The sequence below is a fragment of the Peromyscus maniculatus genome, chromosome 3 (genome assembly GCF_049852395.1).
Source record: "Peromyscus maniculatus bairdii isolate BWxNUB_F1_BW_parent chromosome 3, HU_Pman_BW_mat_3.1, whole genome shotgun sequence".
In the NCBI taxonomy this organism is placed as follows: Eukaryota; Metazoa; Chordata; class Mammalia; order Rodentia; family Cricetidae; genus Peromyscus; species Peromyscus maniculatus.
The window spans coordinates 39781130-39803735 of NC_134854.1; the positions used below are offsets into that span (position 1 = coordinate 39781130).

Sequence of the window (22606 nt, forward strand, 5' to 3'; positions counted from 1 at the left end):
ATATGAACTTTCACAGCCAGTCATTTCCCTTTCTTTTCTTTTTTTTTTTTTTTTTTTTCGAGACAGGGTTTCTCTGTGTAGTTTTGGTGCCTGTCCTGGATCTCGCTCTGTAGACCAGGCTGGTCTTGAACTCACAGAGATCTGCCTGGCTCTGCTACCCAAGTGCTGGGATTAAAGGCATGCGTCACCACCACCCTGTCCTCCAATCATCTCTTAAATCTCACCTTCCAAAAGTATTTCAATAATTTTATTTCTGGCATCTAACTTTACATCCTTGGTAAATTTGACTAGAGAATGTTACAATGGAACTTAGTTATTCTTGGCCCTTAAAGGATCTCTTCTTATTTAAATGACTTTTTATTATTTAGAAAGGATATTCTTATTTAGCACATCATCTGCATAGTGGTGACATTTTGCATTAATAGATAATCTAAACTTACCGTGCAATAGCTCTGATGAAATCTAGTGATACTGTGCACTTGTACTTTGGTCCATCAAGCTGATCGTCATGACCAACTAGAGTTAACAGCTGTAGAGTCACTAGGGAGGTAATCTAAAATTGAAAGGATATTTTTATGAGAAAATTTAATGAGATTAAATAATACTTTTATTTATTTACAGTGCTACTAATAAAGATATAAATGAATCCACAAAGAATACAAGTATTTTAAGCTTTGTACACCCAAATTTGTATGTATGTTTAAAATCCTAGTTAACAATGAAGGGTACTCATTAAAGAGCCCTAGTGTGTTAACAGATGACTCAAAATATTTATAGCATTTTCTCATTTAAACATCATTTATGTGTGTGTAGATTCAGGGGTGTGTGTATGTACACGCACATGAGCATGCGAGCGCAGTTGAGTGTGCATGCATATAGAGGCCAAAAATACATTCAAGTGTTTTCTGTTTTGTTTTTCTTGAGACAGGGTCTCTCCTTTTAGAACCCAAGGCTCATGTGTTTGGCTAGTTTGGTAGGCTAGTGAGCTCCAGGGATCTGCTTGTCTGTCTCCTAGGCTCTGAGATCACAAATGTGTGCCATCAAGCTCTGCTTTTCATGTGTGTGATGATGATCAAATCTAGGTTTTCATACTAGCAAGCACTTTTCTAGAGATAGCTGCACATGGCAGACATTTCTACACAAGGAAGCTCCTCTGCTCCAGCAAACATGCATGGGCATGCATAAGACAGAGATGAGACTGTTTTCCTATCCAGCTCTTGAGGAGTCAGTGACAAATCTGACACCCAAGAAAGAGACACACAAGAGAGTCATTCCTATCATTACACTCCTAGAAGCAGAAACTGATTTATACAGCCTCTAGTTCCAGCAAGAAAAAGCAACAGAGGAAAGTATATAGGCTATAAATTAACATCTTAGAGGGATTTAATCTTTGTTGGAGAAAAGTTCCCTACACAAAAATAAGCCATACAGTCCTCGAACACTGTAATCTATTTTTAGCACTATCTAGTTTACAGAAGGCTTGTCATTCAATTGAGTTTTGAATTACCCTGAACATATTTCAGAATCAAATACTAACAAAGGCTTACAGAGTTTGGTAAATGATAACCACAGCAGAAGAAATTTCCAGTTCCAACAAGATGACAGATTCAGATACATTGCTTCTCCCTGCTGAGTACAATGAGAAACCTGGATATAGTATAAGGGTCAACCAAGGAGGCTGGGAAAGGGGAAAGGACAGTGGACAATGCAGAGACACGAGGTCTGGAGGAGCAATACAAAGGGAAAAAGATGGAAATTCTTTGCAACAGTAAAAAGGAAGCCAGGTCTTGCACAGCTGGTGTGCAAGCCAGGAATGCAAGACCTACCACTGGCAGACCTACCTTTAAAGAAAAACCAAGGGAAATTCTTTAAACAAAAGTCTAAAAGGAGCATTGAGCATCAAAAAGAAAAAATATCAACAGAGAGCAGATAGGTAGAAAAAAGCAACAGCTCCTTATGAGTCTAATATCTGATTAAAAATTGTATAGTTGGAATTTTTGGGGGGTTGCCAACCAGCTCCCAAAAAATGACAAGGAGACATATTATTAATTATAAATGCTTGATCTTAGCTTAAGCTTGTCCCACTAGCTCTTTTAACTTAATTTAACCTGTTTCTATTCATCTATATTTTACCTCAGGATTTTTTTTTTTTTTTTAATCTTTCATTCTATATGTCCTGCTTTGCTGCTGCTTCTATGTCTGGCTCACTGGCTCCTAGCTTTTCCCTCTCTCCCCCTCCCCCCACCTCCCTCCTAGATTCCTCCTACTTATTCTCTCTGCCTAGAAGTTCTGCCTATACTTCCTGCTTAGCTATTGGCTGTTTAGCTTTTTATTAGACTAATCCAGTGCCTTAGGCAGGCAAGGTAAACAAATGCAACACATCTTTACATAGTTAAGCAAATATTCCATTTCACAACAAAACTGTAGCAGCATCATATATTCAAGGCATTGCTACTTAAAGTGTAAATGTAAAGACCTAAGTAGAAGAGCAAGTGAACAGCTTCATATAAAACCATGCACACCAAATTTCAGAGTAGCTTCAGTTATAAGAGCCAAAACAACAACTTCCAAACTAAAACACTTAAATAACTTCTATGTCCAATGGGCTCATGGTACAATCACATCACAGAAAATTAAGCAATAAAAACAAAGGGTCTGAGGAGACTGCTCAGTGGGTAAAGTGCTTGCTTTTAACAAGCATAAGGAACCTGACACCTAGTTAGGATTCCCGAGCATCTACATAAAAAGCTGGCAAGGCAATGTGCACCTGCAATCCCATCTCTGGGCAATGTGAAGAAAGGTGGATTCCAAGAGTTGGATGGCCAGCGTGTCTAGCTAACTGGTGAGAGAGCTTGCCTCAGAAAATAAGGTAGAATGACAGAGGAAGAAGACACCTAAGATTGACTTCTGGCATACACACCTGCACACAGGCACAAACAAACTACTGATATGTGAAAGGTAAATCTCAGCTCCCACACACTGGGGAAGAAAAGGAAGATTTGAGGGTACAACTATCAATGGAAAATAGGGTAGGCAGATCCTTATGATGGTGAAAATGGTTTGTACGGTGATTGTGGTGATAAATAGGCAAACCTACAGAGGGAAAAAATTTCCTTAACCAAAGATGCAGAGATGTACATAAAGATGAACAGATGTAGAGGTTGGAGGGGTAGTGTCCCCAGGGTTTGATCCTTAGTACCAAACAAAACAAACATTTTAAAAAGCAACACCTCTGTCCCCCAAACAATAGTAACAAGCACAGACAACCCCAAACACACAGAAAATGAAGAGTGGGAAACTGGAATAAGATCAGTAGACTGCATCAATGCCAACTTCTTGACTGTGATACTTTTGGCTGAACATTTATGTAGCAGGAATCTTAAAAGTTCTTATTAATAAAATCAAACCTGAGCCAGGTATTGGGGTGAACTGGAAGATCAGAGAACCAGAACAAGCCACAGCTAACCTCACCTGGCCAACTTCTCAGCTGGTCCTGTTTCCTCAGACTGGAAGCTTCTGTGTCCTCATCCCAATGGCTCTCAGCTGAACTGTGCTGCTAGAAGCCTGAAAGCTTAACCAGCCAAATGCTTAACCAGGCTAAATGCTTCTAGTTTCTGGTCCTCACACATTATATACCTTTCTGCTTTCTACCACCACTCCCTGGGATTAAAGGCTTGCTTTCTGGGATTAAAGGCGTGAGTCACTATGCCTGGCTGTTTCCAATATGGCCTTGAACTCACAGAGATCCAGAGGGATTTCTGTCTCTGGAATGCTAAGATTAAAGGTGTGAGTGCCACCATTTTCTAGCCTTTGTATCTAGTGGCTGTTCTGTCTCTGACCCCAGATAAGTTTATTAGGGTGCACAATATTTTGGGAAACACAATGCCACCACACATTTAACAAAATGTCTCTGCCAGGGGACACTAGTGAAGAGCACATGGGAAGACAGGGTCTGGATCACCTTTTACAACTGTAGGCGAATGTATAATTACCCAGGGCTTGTAGTCAAAAGCTGAATAAAGCAAATATAAACACAGATAAGGTGTTCAGAAACTCTACAAACCTTTATCTTTATTTCAAAATGTTTATCTATGAAGCTACAAAAATCTTTTAAAATTAAAACATTAAATAAATTGGGCCCATATTTATCAGGATTCTTTAAACATTCTGATACAATATGGCCTTAAGTGGGGAAGCCAGAGAAGGCAATTGTTACAATAGTGATGAACCACTGGAGTAAGTTTTTAAACATTATAGAAAGATTATCTCCTTAAAGGAACACCATTATTTATGGTTTTGAAGCCTAGCCTCAAGGAGGTCTTGCAGTTAACAGTTCCATGCTCTAAGCCCATATTGGTTTTCACAAATTTGTCAGACTGGAGCAGGCAAAACATTGTTTCTTTATACTGTAGGAGGATTATAGTGTAACCCTACCCTGAGTGGTCCCCCCCCCTCAATTCTTAACTTTTATTTCTATTCTTCAAAATGACAAAAGTTTTATTTTTGTTTAGGAGCTATACAAACCACTTGCTTCTAAGTATATAAAAAGAAAAATTTCTATGGTAAAAATTGCAAAAGAAATTTCTGAGGGCTGGAGAGGTGGCTTGGAGGTTCAGGGCACTTGCTACTCTAACAGAGGATCCGGGGTTTAATTCCAACACCACACTGAGTGACGCACAACCTGTAACTCCAGTTATAGGGACCACACTCTGTTCTGGTCTCTGTATGCACAGTAGCATGTATAGACATAAAATAAACAAGTCTTTAAGAAGAAAATTTGAGCTAGCTCATAGGATATGGAAACCTTAGAAAGCACACTATAAAAGATGATGGGCATTTTCAGTCCCCAATCAGCTACTCAAGGCCAACTATTAAGTTTCACAATTATGTAATATGAAAGTCCATATATGCCATCTTCTAGGTTAACTAGAAACACTTTAGAGTTCTTAGAACAAAATTTCAAGTTAAGCATTTCATGTCCAGACTACTTTACATATTAAAAGTGTTTAGCCAAAATAATGTCTGACTTTCAGTGATGACTACTGAAAAATGGTTTGCTAGGTTGTCTACTATTTAAAAAAGTCCCGTGTTAGCCTGTTTTATTTTTTCTTCTCTTTCACTCTTCCTAAAGTAAACATAGATGTAAAAGGGTATTTACTCATTCCTCAGGACCGAATCAAGAGCATGCATAGAGAAACAGGAAAAGAGCTAAGAGAACTACCTACTAATATTAGTAACCATAGGACATAAGTGGCATGGACAATGGAATGTGTCACTTATCTAGGCTCTCTGCAGCCCCTGTGCTAGGTGCCTAAATTTCTCTAGGCCTCACAATTTCTGCTAATTAAGTACTAAAAAACAGCTCTTTTTCCAGATTCAGAAACACCTAGCCAGGTTGGTAAGCTGCTGATGCTACTGAGCGAAGAGCAGAAGAGTATTGAGTTGGAATGTTACTGGTTCTAATGTTTGGTGTCTTACCCATCAATCCCTACCTTGTTCCTTTGAGACAGGATCCCTCACTGAACCTGGAGTTAGGTTGGTGGCTGGCACACCCCCAATGATCCTCCTGTCTCAAGCCCAACAGTGTTGGGGCTATATGCACTTGGATGACCACATCCATCCTTTTGCATGGGCACTGACATCTGAACTCAGGGTTTCTGGCTAGCACAACACATGCTCTTACCCCCAAACTATCACTCCAGACCTAAATGTCTTACTTTATCTCCTAAGTGTTTAACTGTGTTATCATTGATGGTTTTCCTCAAAATAAAAATTCTGTCTTTTCCCCTTCAGTTCAGGGATATACAAAAATTTCTATAAATTAGAAGCATCTTGCTAACAAAATGAATAGTATTCACCTGGCTATTTTGGAATTTGAGCACTGTTTTTACTCTATTTTACCTTAAAGTAATCTGATTAAAAACTGAAGTATTCTGTTATTTGCTGTGTCATGGATGGAACTAAAGGATATTAGTTTGACAGCCAAGCACAAAAAGACAAATACTGCAAGTTCCTTATCATATATAAACTCTAGAAATTTGAATTTGCAAAAGTAGAATGCAGAATAAAAGTCACATTTATGCTAGGAAAGGCCAGAGAAGTCAGATAGCAAGTACCAAGATCTAGCTGGACGGGAGGAATGGCTTCATCATCATATGACACAACAGTTTCATCAGGTACTGTACAACGAACTAGAGATGAGTACAAAGGTTCCTAACACAAACAAACGGTCAGCATGAAAGGAAGCGGATGCTTACTGCCTGGATTATACACTGTACATACTAAATTATCACATTATATCTCATAAATGTGCAGAATTATATGTCAATCAAGAATAAGTCTTTTATATTAAAAAACTTAAGTATATAATCCTTTTTCTTTAAATAGCTCCTATGATAAAATATATTCACAAAAATTTAAAAATGAAAATCTCTCTCTACAATGTTTTGATTCATGTCTTAAAGGGAGCCATGCACATTATTTGCTTAGTTCATCTCCACTGTGTTGTTATTGTATGCCTGGTTCTCACTCCTGAGGGAGATGAGCTGATTATTTAGATCTTAACAATAGGAGTTCATGTACCACAGTGAGGATTTTTTTTTTTTTTTTTTAATCTGCGAGGCAGTCACTAACAAGCTTCAGCTGGAAATGCTTAATGTAAAAACAGTGTGAACCTGTTCCTGGGCTAACAAACTGTTCTTCCTGCCAACAAAAGGAAATCAATTTACAACTGTAATTAATTTTTAACAGGCTCATTATTTTTATACTTCTATATGATAGTATATAGATCAAGTGATTTATGAAATACCCCACATTTTAACTGTTCTGGGAAAATTGTATGATTTAAAACTCATTAAATTATTTAAATAAACTTAACATTAAGTGTCCCCAAGTGAGTTCCAGACAACTCAGAAAACACTATAATTGGTTTGGTATCAGAGGTTGTAGTGGTTTGTGGCATAAATCAGCTGTTTGGCTTAGACTTTTGCGTGCGTGCGCGCGCACGCGCGCACACACACACACACACACACACACACACACACACACACACACACACTCTCAGAGGAGGTAGATGGAAGCACTGGGAAGAGATGGGCAAATACTATCAGAGCTGTTCGGTTTGAAACATTCACTGCTGGTTTTGTTTGTTTTACCTCCAAAAGGAGAAGCATACTCAGGTAACCAAAAAATGGTGTGTATTTTTACATGAAGGAACTAAAAGAAATGCCTTTGTCTCTGGAAATGGTTGGAAACCTTTAGTGGCTAAGTACAGATAAGGAGAATGGGAAGTCATTCATTTAGGGACATCATGTGTGAAAAAGTCTACATGAAAAAAGAAAGCTGGAGAAAAATACACAGTAAATGGCAGCAATCAGATCAGTGTTCTGTTAATGATATAGTGAACACAAGTATCTGATCCTAGAGAAGGGATTGAACTAATAGCAAATGGGGTCAAGTGTGGACTTACTGGGCAGACCATGAAGCATACACAGTGACAGACACTATGTGCAGCAATACCAAGACAAGAAGAGTTAGTATGACATCAGGAACAGCTTATCATGAGTGGGATGGAAGAGAAACAAAGTGGCAAATGTTGGGTTAGACCCGAGCAGAGCCTTACAAGATAGGCTATGCAATGGAGAGCTGGTTCTTCAGACAATGTAACTCATTAAAAAGTGTAAGAAAAATAAGGACAAAGAAAAGAAAACAAAAAGATCAAACTCAGTTGTAAGGTTTGTGCTGGTGCCTTTATAGAAAGAGCCTTGAACCAAGGAGCCCAGACAGGAGCTAGTGGAGGACTAAGTTCTGACGAAGCTCATGATGCAGGACAACTGTAATAGTGCTGAAAGGAATAAAGCAGACTTAGTATTGGGGGGGAAAGCATATTGGATATGGTCAATTAAGCAGGATAAAGGAAAAACTCAGAAGCTACTTCACCATTTGCTGAAGTAAAATCTCGAAACATTGTTATTCATTTTTTTCCTACCTGTGTGTCACATTAACACACACAGACACACACTCAGCAGATGGTGAATCAATAGATTACCAGCTTTATTTTATTTTGTTATTGTACAAATTTGTTTATTTTTATGACCAGTTTTAAGATTTAAGGCTGAAACTCCACAGAAAAGTTTTAGGGAATGATCTGATTTATCATACCAGTATAAGATTTATTTGGAATATGCAGATCAATTCAAATTCAGTCATTAATTTGGATGGAGAAGTTGAGATACAGGGATATAAGAAGATAAGAGATATAAATACATAGTCCATATACCATTAACATTTAAGTAGCATTTGACACCAGGGAAATATATAAGACAGTTGTAGAGAAGCTCTCTTCCTTATTCTCAACAATCACGAGCTTGTTCACCTACCATTCTAAGAATTCAACTCACTACCAACATGCCAACCTGTCGGAAGGTGAAGGTGCAATTAAGTTCTCTAAGTGACTTGGGCCCAAGAACCCTAATTTTCTGTCAAGGGGAAAAGACAGTTTTCCTGCAGTAGCATGTGTATGAATGGCCAACAGCAGGCTGTGAATGTGCATGTGTGGTAGGTCTATGGATGCCTGGTGTGGCCAATCTCCTCCAAAGAAAGAATGCCAATGAGCTGAATACTAAGTTGTCATGGGAAACTCCCTTAAGCAGCACCAATTCTTCTATCATATATTTACAAGTGCTTTAAAATGTAGCACACACACATTTCCATAGTGGAGATTATCCCCAGTAATTTTCTCCTTAACCCATACTTATTCAAACTCCCTTTTCTCTTTAAAACAATCTAGTTCTAATGTATAGATTTACCTATATATAGTCCCTATGGCAATAGTGTGGAATTTCTTAAATATGCATTTGCAAGAAAATATCCATACAAACGTCATGGCTTCAGCCCAAAATGTATCATGTTAAATAAAGTGTATTTGTGTTGAATACATTCCCCAACTAAATATAAATAATGGATAAACATTTGGCATATTTATCAGAAGCAATACTATGCTCTGAAAAAAAACGGTTATAAAATATTGCCTACAAGAAATAAGACACCAATGTATTATACAAAAGTAGAGAGCATAATTTATGCAGTTTTTTTATCCCTTAGCATTTTACATGTCACTGTTAAGCAATGGTTCTATTTTTCTAGAAATCAGTAAAAACACCTCGAGTTAGACTGCCACATCCACAAAGGTAAAGTACTTATGCTGAAGAAATTTAAAAGAAGAGCAGGAAAAAAAAAAAAACGGTTCTTTTACAAATGAGAACAAGAAAAACATTTTATCCTGCACCAGTAGCATAATGGTAATGAACAGTATTAGCATTCCTAATGCCAAGAGTGCAGCTAGTGGAAATCATTGGTCAATTTCACCATTTCCAATCATAAAGCATCCCCAAACTGTTTTTTTTTTTTAACCTTCTGAGACCAGCATGAACTGCAGTGGTGGAATTGGCAATGCACCCACACCAGGGCAAGCAGTAGGTTTCAGAACCTCATCTGCTGCACCAGTGGAGGTGTGCATCATGGTGGTGTCTTAGCTGCTAAATAAGAGCCAGCCTCTCTCAAACAGCATCCCTGTTGACCTATGCATCAGCAAAGTGGACATTGAGTAAGCCTCTCCATTACCCTGTATGGAGCGGAATGCCATACAAATCTGTTGTGGCTCAGGAGAAAGGGAAAAAAGATACCGTAAGATGAGGAAATGTTAGCAATTAGTTATTTTCTGTGATTTACATAAATTCACTTGAATAGCACCGAGCACTTCAGTGAGGAATGCTGAGACATGTGATCCTGGCACAAGCCAGGTGAAGCAGAGAAATAACAAAGAGAAAGCTTTACAGCAGTCTAGTACCAACAGAATCTAGTACCGACTGTCTCCATTAGACACATAAAAGGCTGTGGAAGCGACAGACACATTCATTTCTTCTTTATTTTCTTCACCCAATACAGTGCTTGAAGTGTAGCTGACACAAATATCTATTAGATGAAATTTTAATTTAATTTAAATTTTAATTTAAAGAAAAATTCAATTACAAGCAAGGAAAAGTATTGACTTTCAAATCTAATTCAATTAAAGTAAACTTCATATGCTTTAGGACAGAAAAAAATATTAAACAACTCCCACCTTTATAATATGGAAATGAAGCAAACACAATGCATGCCCATCTGTATTTGAAGGAAAACATCAAAACTCTGGTTTTAGTAAAATAACATGCTAGCGCCTCTGAGCAGCAGAGAACCCATCCTTGCAGTTACGGGAGCGAGGGATGGAGCCCCTGCTTCAACATTCTGGTGATAAAGAGTCAACTTCCACTCTACTTACTGAGCTCCTATTTAGCTAATAAAACACATCAGATGAGCAGAAACCTTAAGGTTATTTAAACATGATTACTGAACATTTGGGAGAAAAGATTAAGCTTTTAATAAAAAAGCAAATATATGCAAATATATCCTAACACAAAGGATAATGTCAATTAAATACAGAGAAGGTAGGAATATCTATTTTAAAAAATAAAATTCATATAGTAACTCATGCTCTAAAATGTTTTCATTTTAAATATTTTTATTAAATTCTGTACAACTCAATATGTATAATCACCCAGAAATTGTACATTACTGAAAATATAACTTGTCAGCATGGCGTATGAAACTATTTTATAATAATTAGGTGTTTCCTTACCTTTCAACAGCTCCTGTCTATTAATTCCTAGCAAATCTTTATAATAATAAAATAACTGTCATGTTAAATAATTACATGGAAAAATGATAATAAATTGTTTTAAATTTATTTTTCAAAAATTATGTAAACATGTACAAATCAATGTCTCTACTTCTTACAATTTCTTTTTCCCTTTTCACAATCACTTTACAACTTTGTAGCAATGATTTTAGAAATAAACTAGTAATGTCATCCTTTGGGGAATGTGGCCTAACATTTTAAAATAAGTGAGGTATGTGGCAAATGTAAAGAACTGTACTTATATTCCTGCTTTAAAAAAACAAAGTAGTCAAAATATTCCAAACAAGTTCATCATTTTTTTTTCAAATAAGGGAAAAGGAAAAAAAACACATAAAAATCATAATGTGGTTTTAATATGCTTCTGGAAAAAAGATAACCATATTTTATCTTTGAAGATGGTTTTCCAAAGTACCATCTCACTGAACTAAAAAAATGTGAGGGTAATGCCTATGAACTTTACGCACACATGCAACCAAGAGAAGGAGATAAGAACAAACTGAAAGTCTGTCAGCCACAGCATTTACCAAGGAAAGCTGCACTTAATGAAAACTTTAAAATAGACTCATGACAATGATTAAAAGGTATATAAGGATAAAAATTAGGTATGACTGATATCTAAAAGTCTGAAACATTTAAAATGTTTTTAAAGTTCAGTAAAGCTGAACATTCACACATTTTAAGATGTTGAATGTGCTGCTACTACTGTCTATTCATCTAGACACCAAAGCATCAGTGAGTGAACTCACAATACCCATGACAATGATTAGTATTACCATCATGAATTATCCTCAGACTTCAAAAACTTAAGTCTTCCTTAATATGTTATTTTTATAGTTTCAATATAAAAGTAATCGAAATGAAATAAAATAACAAGTTTTTCTTTGTTATAATTTTAAATGTAACATATAACATATTCATATAACAATTGATCATTTAACCATAAATGATCAATTGTTATATGAACATTTTTATATATAAAGTGTTAAATCAAACTACGAAATAGCATCTTACTATAAAATTAAAAGGTAATAAATAGAAAAGTATATCATCTCACATAGACAACCTAATTTCTTACCAATCATACTTACTTTTCATGAAAGGGCATTCACATGCTGAATACACATAGCACATACTTAATTCCTTCAAGTCATTCTGCCTTCACTCAAACAAACCAAATGTGAAAAAGTTTAAAATCCCTTCTTTTTAAGTATTAGAGACAAAGTTAAGTTGGTTTCTACTGCACCTTGAAGCGACAATGCAACAACACTGCCATCTAGTGTTCGTAAACCTAAGAACTTCAGTACAAATGGACTTGGAACACTACTGTGTTTAAGTTAATTTTACATGGGTGGGCAAGTGTACATTTGACAGATGGATAAAAGGCGAAAGAAAAACAGAACAGGGCATTGAGAGTCACTGCCAACCAAATGAAAAAGGAATGTGAGACAATCTCCTTTGGGATGTGATTCCCACCCGCCAGATTTTATTCTTCAATATAGCACATTTTTTTTCTTTTCTTCGATAATCTATTGACCAAGCAAAAGCAAAGATCAAATCCTTAAGTTTAGGGATATCTATCCCCATGTTTTCTTCCATCTTTTATATCCTAATAGTTGGAATGACCAAGTTACTAAAAGATTTTATAAACAAACATTCATTTATATGCTTTAAATATTTGAAACATTATATACACCAAGTGTTAATGAGAAGAGATAACAAAACAAAAAGGTCAATAATTTTCACTGCCAAGAACAGTGAAACAATTTTACTTCTTGCCAGATAAAGACACACCTTGGGCCAAGCTGTTTCTAAATACATTAGTACCAGTAATGTACACACAAAGATAGGTGTGTACTGTTCAGCATAGTCAAAACTCAGAACAGTTTTAGTAAATCTCTACATCAGAAACCTCAGTTTGTAACTGTTTTATTTTTCCTTAGAGTCAAATTTTGAAGAGTCTATTTCTAAACAAGTAAGATGCCCTAGGAACTAGAGGCACAGTCCACGAGGACCGTATGGGAGGTAGGTGGGGGTGGCACTCTGAACAGCAATACCAGCACTAGTGTTACAATGATGGCCACAGGACCACTACTATTATGATACAGCCACATCCACTGCCAACCAGGCTCCTACAGGTGACACTGTTTAGCTTTTGCTTAGTTCCAGAACTTTGTCCTACTTCCCCTCTCTCTACGTCTTTAAACTGCATCCATTCCTAATGTTTTTCTCTCCCAAATGAAACTGATTTCATTACGTTTCCTTTTTGCACAATGATTATTAAGTAAATTAGAAATACTAAACAACAACAACAACAAAACAACTTGGCTCACTCTTTCCAGGCAAGCTCCATTCTGCACCTTAACTGCCACGTCTTTCTTACAGCCTGCCCAATGAAGAAGTAATCATTTTCTTCTTAAAGCCTCTTAAAAGCAGTGTCAAGTATTCGTTTACAACCTTTTAATATTATTTTTATGTAACAACCCCTCCACCCCCCCCCCGCGCAACAAATAAGTTGCAAACTCCCAAAAGGAAATTACTAAAAAAATCACCCTTAATTACCCTTGTTTGCTTCTCAAAAGGGTAATTTGGGGGCATCTAAGAATTATAATCATATACACTGTCAAGTTGTTTCTTTTCTGTTTGGAAGTCATCTTTCTCTAACTTCTTTTTAATATAAGCTGAATCTGTTTAAAGATAGTAGCTCCTGATGTCCAGTTACTGTTGCAGTAGAAACAAACAGAAACCATGTATTCTGTATGCAGAAAGAAACTGGACACATGGTGATACTCGGAACTCGGATGGAAAGAGGACAACACAGCAAAGGTGTTGTCTCCACAGAAGAATCAAGCAGGAAGGTACACCACAGTCTTGTGCTTGACTAGATGATGATCAGAATTTCAGACACGGCAAGTTTTAAAATTATAGGGAAAAATCTCTTTTAACATAGATTAAAACTGAATTAAGTTTTTTTAATTATTAGCACTTGATTATTTATAGAGCATAACTGACTAGAATACCTTTCAACTGCATACTCAATGTACATACTAATTTTCTACAAATGCTGACTTTCTAACAATGATATAGATCCAATTTCAAGACTGCTGAGATTACTATCTATTTTTGGTACCTTAAGTCTTATTTAATGAATTAAAAGCTATCATCACATTACATCTGTGTAATAACATTTAATTCTGAGATCAGAAGTCTGACAGTCATTCTGAGATCAAATTTATAGTGATGTAATTATGATGTAAATTTAATTATTTACATATTACCAACCACAAAACAAACTGCTCACTACATATCTGGCATGACTGTATTCTGAGATGCCAGTTACATCATTTTGCCTTTAATATTCATAATATATGCCTAGTCTTTCTGAATCATTTAAGAAATCTAAGCCCAGGATTTAGCTCAGTGGTAGAGCGCTTGCCTAGCAAGTGCAAGGCCCTGGATTCGGTCCTCAGCTCTGGGGGAAAAAAAAAAAAAAAAAAAAAAAAAAAGAGCCTTTATTTTCAGGCAGCTGTGGCACACACCTTTAATCCTAGCACTTGGGAGGCAGAGCCAGATAGATCTCTGTGAGTTCAAGGCTAGCCTGCTCTACAGAGTGGGGGATCCAGGACAGGCTCCAAAACTACACAGAGAAACCATGTCTTGAAAAACCAAAAACCAAAAAAACCACAACCCGGGTGGCGCACGCCTTTAATCCCAGCACTTGGAAGGCAGAGACAAGTGGATCTCTGTGAGTTTGAGGCCAGCCTGGTCTACAGAGCGAGATCTAGGAAAGGCACAAAGCTACACAGAGAAACCCTGTCTTGAAAAACCAGGAAAAAAAAGAAAAAGAAATCTAATATGACTACAGTTATGCAATTTTCTTTAAATGTCAATGGGAAAAAAAGACACCATAACTAGTTAAAATAAAAATTCCAAAACCGGAATCCTCATTTTCTACTTCTGGGTTTATGCTGCCACCTAGTGAGATACTAAAAATTTAGTTATTCTGGAAAACAAACCAATTAAAAAAAAGGGTACATCAGCCTGAAAAGTATATATATGAGAAATAAAGACATGATACATCACTTTCATACACACTTAAAAAGTTTTCATTAAATCATGCTTATATATTATAAGTCATCAATTTAATAATCAAGATACTTGTTTAACAGCAATGATTTTTAAAATTCCTTTACTAAAAAAAGAAAAAGAAGAAGAAACATTAAATTGCTTTTGTCATTAGTTATACTTGTAAGTTCTGGGATTACCTCCGAAGAGTTTGGGTTTGGAATTTTCAACACAGCTGCCCTCAGCATCCTCGGGAGCTTGGCTGAAGGGCTCCCAGAGATGTCAAAGTTGAGATGCACAAGCCCCATGTACAGAACAGTACACACTCACAACGAACCTCATCTTTAGTAAATCATCTCCCTACTACTTATAAAACGTAATTCAATGTAAGTACAACAGAAGCAGATATTACACTCCTTTTTTTTTTTTTTTTGTTTTTCAAGACAGGGTTTCTCTGTGTAGTTTTGGTGCCTGTCCTGGATCCCACTCTGTAGAGCAGGCTAGCCTTGAACTCAGAGATCCGCCTGGCTCTGCCTCCCAAGTGCTGGGATTAAAGGCGTGTGCCACCACTGCCCGGCTATACTACATTTTGTATTGAATAATAACAAGAAAAGGCCTGCACATGCTCAGTACAGAAGCAAGTCATTGTTTTCTTTTTCTGATTATAATTAGTTGAATCAATGAATTCCAAACCATGCCATACAAGGGGCCAACTGTACTTACCAAGAACAGTATTCATTGTCCAGTTAAAATATTAGCATTTACTGAGCAAACACCTATACCCAGATTTCCACCAACCATACTACCTGAAGAATTGACTAGAAATGGTCAGAAAGATCCTATGATGAGGCCTACCTGGGAAAAGATATTTGCTGTCGGAGCCACTCTGCTGTCCACAATACTATACAATATTGCTAATAATCTGTCCAATGGAAATGGTTTTGGTCCAAGGAGGTGATTGCTTGTCTGTAAAGAGAACATGAAACTTTTTCTTATACCATAACATATGATTTCTACACTATTAATACCCAGTAGTAATATATTTATATTCTTTCTCTCAAACATACTAACAAATTTAACCTACAGTCCTTAAAACATTGTCTGATCTCATGATTATCTTCTGCCATGTTTATTAGCATCCGTTATACACAATAGTGGGTTTCATTGTGACATTTTAACACACAGGTTGTTGTTAATCATTGATCATTTTCACACCCACCCACTACACTCTGTTGTCACCTCCCAGGCCTGCAGATCCTCTTCTTCCTACTTAGCCTTCCTTTACATCTGTTAATTGTGTTTACCCAGTGAGTTTCATTGTTATTACTTACAGGAGCATAGGCAAAGGGTTACTGGGCATAGGCACCTTACCAGTGGCTACACCACTGAAGAAATGTCTCTCCCTCCTCCAGCAACTATCAATTGTCTATAAATTCCCAGGCAGGGGAGCCAAGACCCCAACAACTCCATGTTGAAGGTCCCTATCTTGTGCAGATAATGCCATTATCTTTTATCAATTACTAAAAAAATTTCTCTGTACCAATAAACATGAAAGAACTCAGCCATTTGCAGTTGAGCACTGCTATCCTGCTGCTGATTTTGCCAAATGATTTTTCAAGAAAATGTATAACCAAAACTAAGACTTTTCTTTGTGTGTGTGTTGTGTTGTGTGTTGTGTGTTGTGTGTGTGTGTGTGTGTGTGTGTGTGTGTGTGTGTGTGTGTGTGTGTGCGCGCGCGCCTGAATGTGTGCATGTGCACCAGAGAGAGGCATGCAGGTGTCTGCAGAGGTTCATGAGGCACTGGATTCCCTAAACTGGGGTTACAGATAGTCTTGAGGACCATCTGGGTTCTGAGAGATGAACCCAAGTGGTCTGCATGAGCACCAAGTGCTCTTAACTGCTGAGCTATCTCTCCAGGCCCCCAAACCAGGCTCTTAATTTCTGGACTAGAGTATATACTAGTTAATTCCCACCATTCCTCTTCAGACCAATTCCTTGAAAATACACTGTTCAACATTTAGTTGACAGTTTCAAAAGAGTTAAATACAGTTTAACAAAGTTCTACATAGTTTTAAAAAGACTGATGATTCAAAGTACCATCTTAATTTAGGGAAGTAATGAAACTCTCTAATTAGTGAATAAGCTGCCAGCCTAAAATAATTTAAAATTTATAAAAACTTTAAAGACTATGAATATCATATTCATATGGTATAATCACATGTCACTAGGAAATCACAATACTTGAAATTCCATTCTATTAGCAGATAATTTTAAAAGCAGGTTAGGAATTTAAGGACTTCATCTTAACAGTGGAAAGTAAATTGGAAAGTACATGCATAGGAGTATATTTAATATTTAAAAGAAGAATGGCTGTAAGCAAAAACAAAAACAAAAACAAACAAAACAAAACAAAACAAAAAAAACCTGATCAAAGCACAAAGCACAGCACTCACTTCAGCTATTTACAGATAAGAGATAGGTTAGAGATTACTTTCCTGTTCTTAAATCTTGTGTGATTCTTCTACCAAATACTTCAAACATTTAGAAATGAACAGAGGTTTAATACAAAAAATATCTACGTAGTCACTACCTAGTTTTATCAAATCCAGATGTTACTAGTCAGTTACAACCCACTGAACCCTTTCTTCTCACTGTCCCTGTCTGTCCCTGGAAAGCATTCCAGTCTACAATGTGACGCTCTTATTCTCATGCTGGCTTTCACAATGCCAGTGCTTACATATCTATTAGCAGTATACAGTACTGTATGACTTTAAGTTCCATATAAATTATATTATTTTGGATGCATCTTTTTACCATCTTGCCTTTTCCCTTTAATTATTTTCTGAGATTTGTCCAAATTTTAAATGCAGCCCAAATGTATTTTTTATTTTTTCCATTTTTATGATAATAACACTATCACATCTACTTAAGAAAGCCATCACTTCTACAGATATGGTACAAATGACAATCTTGTACATCTTTCCTTGTACAAGGAGAAAAAAGACACTGCTGGGAGTTGGTCAACAGTGTTTTTGTTTTGTTTTCTTCTTCTTCTTGGGCATCTAGGAAGACATACCCATTTTTACAGATTGACAGAGGCCATTTAACTGAGCTCTGGAATATGGGTAGAAACGCCACCAGGACTTCCAAGAAAGGACTTTTTGTACCACGGGATCTGTTTTTCCTTGCTCTCGTTGTTAACTTCAGAGGCCACTGTGTTTACCTGACATCCCAGTGGATGCAAGAAGCTATCCAACTCATATTCAGTTATAGTCAAGTAAAATTCTGCTGTATAAGCCACTCAAAAGTTTTGGGATTTGTTTTCTTGTTGTGTTCGGTTTTTTTCTGCAGTGCAGTCTAGCCTTAGCCTCGACCAATATACAAATCCGATTAGATATTGTTAACCTACAGAGCAGTCAGGCTGTTTCATACTGATTGATGGTGTCACTTTCACTTAGAATCAAAATTTGTCAGTTTTGTCAATTCAAGAGTGTAAATGTCTCACTGTTGTTATAATTTGCACCTTATTAGTGAAGACAGGAATTATACCATGTTTGTTATTATTCAAGTTTCTTTTTGTATCATTCACTTGTTTTGTCATTTTGTGAAAACAGCCACACATTCTAATCGCTTGCCTATGGGTTCAGGAGAGCACGAAGCACAACTGAAGGCTTTGGTGTAGGCCTATAACTGGATCCTGGTTCAAACTCTAAAAAGGTGAGGAAATAACTGAATCTCCTTAAAACGGAAAAGAAGATGGAGCTGGAAAAATTACCCTTGGAATAAAGTATGCAGCGACCAAAGGAAATGAAGAATGAAAACGATTTTGAAAAGGACAATAATGTCGAATGTATCTACTCAATGTCTCAAGAAGACATATTAGATAAAGGGAGAAGTGGCAACATATGACAAGTTAATGTTCAGAGGCAAAACTAACTCAAGATAAAAAGAAATTTAACCCGAGATACACTATAGCACAACTGTAACAATAACAAAGGAAGCAACTGATGAGCAGTAGAAAATAGAGACATAAAGCGGGGAGGGGATTGCTTTTTCATAGCAATAAAAGTGAAAGGCAAAAGATAGTAAAATAAAGTTTTGCTTCTTAAAGTCCTGAAAACACCAGTAACTGAGAAGTGTATACTGACCTGCTTTTAAGACTGAGTGAAAACAACCCACAGCATTAGCAATGTGGACTTCAGTTCCAAGTTCTGGGCACACACATAGCTGGAGCTGTCTACCTTCTAAATGCTGTAGGCACTGATTTTAACCTGGACTCACTAACCTACTGCTAAAAAGTACTTGGTGAGTATAATAACTGAACTTTTCTAGATTCTTCAGACAAAACTAGCATGGTTTTGACTGTGGTTCTAACATCCTTCCATCGGCTTATTGGCCAGAATATCCATCTATTCTGCGCAATCTCATAAATGTTCCCACTTGTGATCCCTTTCTTCACACTGGAGAGACAGGGTCTCACTCTGCAGCACTGGTTGACCTGGACTCTTTATGTAGACCAGGATGGCCTTGAACTCACAAGGTCCTGCCTCTGCCTCCTGAATTTGAGTGCTGAGATTAAATACATCAAAAGGTACATAAACCATAAATAAATTCACTTAAAAACCATTCTTTGTTGAATTCTTGCCATTTATTAGAGACAAGCTAATTTGTATAACTATGAAGTATATTTGTTTACATAAATAAATCTTTCCATGCAAGATGTAGAGCAGCTTCAGTGTTCTACCAAGTTGATCAATATTTTGAGAACATCACTTTGCAAACACACATCAGACAAAATGGCAGAAGTATGCTTAAGGTATTTTCAGAAACTGCCTGAAATTCTGTCCCAAACCCAATCTAAACTTCATTTAACACAAACAAAAAGGTCAAATAGTAATTCTGAAAAATCAAGTATTCAAAATGAAACAATCCAAAAATAAACTAAATTGATACTTATATGCCGAAAAATAATGGGAGAGAAATATTAAAGATTTGTCATTTCCTGTAGTTGAGCTATTATATTTTTTAAGAGCAGGAAACTTTATGTGTAGTAAAAACACTGCAATTCACAACAAACAATTTTCTCAAATCTGAACATAAGTGCTTCACATAGCATGGTGGCATGACTCCTCAGATCATTGCATGTTTGATTTTAAATTAATTTTTGACTGCTGTATGTTTAGAAATCTTTTACTATTGATAGATGAGGTCAAGACCCATAGTTTAAAGAGATTTTACAAGCACTTCCAAGTTTCAAATTGTAGAAATCTCTTTCCTGCTTAGTGTTTATGGGTTTCCCATTTTTATTTCATCAATGGAATTTTTGTTAGGTATTTAAGAGGGGAAAAGAAAAAGGTAACTGAGTTTATCCACTATGTTTAACTAAATAATACAGGGAGAACTTTTTCATTAAGTAAGTTATTAAAAACTCCATCAACTCAGTTTTATCTCTAGCACCGACTTCTTTCAGTTTGCTTTTGAACTACTTAACAAAATACCGTTGCATTAAATGGTAACATTATCAACAGAAAAAGTTCTCATATGCAAATATAATTACACATTCATCCATTTCCTTAATTATCCTAAATTCATAAGTTTCTCTAAATTCAAAAGTTAAGGGAATTTAAAACATAAATACCTTCTCATGTTTCTTTAGAAAGTTGGTTTTCTTGATTTTCCCATGATGCTATAATTAAGGAAAATAAATTTTCAGATTAAGAAGCTTCAACTAGAAAAGGCAATTTGTTGAAAAGATAGCATACATAATGCTAATTATATAATATAATATATATATTATATAATATATATATATATATATATATATATATATATATGATTTTCAGGAGTTTTATTTTACTTATTATTTTACTTCTGATATGTTTTAGGGGGGCTTAGACTGGATGCAGGATTACTTTTGCACATAAACAAAGGTTATGAAACACAATAGACAATAGTGATAATTCTTAAAAGAATTTGTTACAATGATCTTAGTACTACGTATTTACTGCTATAAAAACAGAACTTCCAAAGATAAACAAAAGTGCATTCATCACTTAAAGGAGGATCGTAATTCATATACTACACACTGGCTGAAAACATCTGAGCACTCAAGACTCAATAGTCGGGATGGGGTTGTCCTCGTCCCCCCAAAACTAGTAACAGATGATAAAACAAAACAACAACAACAAAGCCTAATTACTAAGTATTTTCCATCCAGAGAATTAAGCAGGGTTACGTGAGGGCTGGAGTTCAGATGCCCAGGACTTACATAAATGATAGATGGGTGTGGCAGCCTACCTCTAATTCTAGCCTTGCAAAGAGACAGGGATGCCCAGAGGAAGCCAGCTAGCCAAACGAACTAGATTGGTGAGCTTAGGTTTGATGAAGAGACCCCAGATGATTTCCAACATCAGACTCTACACTCACGTGCACACATATGCATGCTCACCTTGCCCACACATGTGCATACAAATATGAAGATATTCATACACACATGAAAATGGAAAACAAAAAGAATGTGAGGGAGTGGAAAGGTTTTAGACTAACAGTTTATTCCCGATTTCCCGTCTTTTGTAAAGCACTGCTTTCTCCCAAAGTTCAGACTGTGTGTAGAGCCGTTAACAAATAGGTCCTGTGTACTCAGTGATCTCTTAGTCTAACCTGTGTCCCGCAGAAGTTTATAGAGAAACTTCAAAGCAGTCATTCCTTGGTATCCACAGAGGATTGAAGAGCATTCAGACCAAACCAAATACCAATACCAAAATATTCAACTTCCTCATGAAAAAATAAGTATGCTAGTTGTATAATATACTCTGCTCTTTGAATCATCTTTAGATTACTTAATATAATTTAAATGCTCTAAAAATAGTTTATATATTATATTATTTATGGAATAATGATCAGAAAAAAATGTCTTTACATGTTCAGTATATATGTAATATTTTTGAACCTCATAAAGACCAAATGTACTGCTGGGATTTTAATAAAAAAATAAGTATGTTACTATTACCTTAAGGAAGAACCTCCTGTCTGTTCTCGCTGGGTTATAAGAGGCAAGGTATGCAGCAATAAGAATAAACTTAGAGTAATATGGTAGTTCCACATGGGTGTATGCCGAGAGACCTACAGAACAAAACATCCATGACATTATTTATCAGGCTACCAAGAGGTGTTAAGTATACTCTCCAACTTACCTTCTGACGGCCATAACTGCGCTCTGCTACTGCTGACCTAGCACCGTACTGCTGAACATTATTAACGGCAGACTTTGCTCTATTTGACCAGCTCTTCCCAATTTAAAGTGTAAGCCCTATTATTTCTTCCCTTTAAGATTATTTTCTCCATTACACTCTCCCTGAAGGCCTTATATGACTACAATATAGGAAACTTCCCCTGGACTCTAAGACCCCATGCATGTACTATTATGTCATATGTTAAAAGCTACTTAGATCAAATAATAACGCTACGGACAGACACTTTCCACCAAAGAAGCCATATCTAGTATATTGTTTTTTCTATACCTACAATTCTATGCACATAAGAAAGTGTGTCACACACTGGGAGAACTTACATGAGTATTACTTAAAAATCTTCATAGTAATTTAAAGCTAGCTAGTCCTCTCGTTTTTTAAATGAATAGACAGCCCAGTTTGAAGCCCCACAGGAAGAGTACTGATAAATCATAGCAGCTGTAACTCTATTCATCTTTCTCTCCTACAATACACTACTAGAAACCACTTGTAAATCAGCTGAAGCACTCAGAAACCAAGAGGCAAAACAACTTCAATACCATCATATCATACCCTTTCC

The 22606-nt window shown here is 36.4% G+C and overlaps 1 protein-coding gene across 2 annotated transcripts in view; it reads right to left on the reverse strand.

Moving 5' to 3' along the window:
• Orc5 (origin recognition complex subunit 5) overlaps positions 1–22606 on the reverse strand; it is a 58074-nt gene that overhangs the window by 9228 nt on the left and 26240 nt on the right. The window contains exons 10-13 of one of the 2 annotated variants that reach the window (XM_042272881.2): positions 21807–21919; positions 20436–20483; positions 15653–15763; positions 441–553 (exon numbers count right to left, since the gene is read on the reverse strand). In XM_042272881.2, coding sequence (XP_042128815.1) covers positions 441–553; positions 15653–15763; positions 20436–20483; positions 21807–21919 — 385 coding nt within the window. The remainder of the gene's footprint in view (positions 1–440; positions 554–15652; positions 15764–20435; positions 20484–21806; positions 21920–22606) is intronic. The other variant, XM_042272882.2, reaches the window with a different exon arrangement.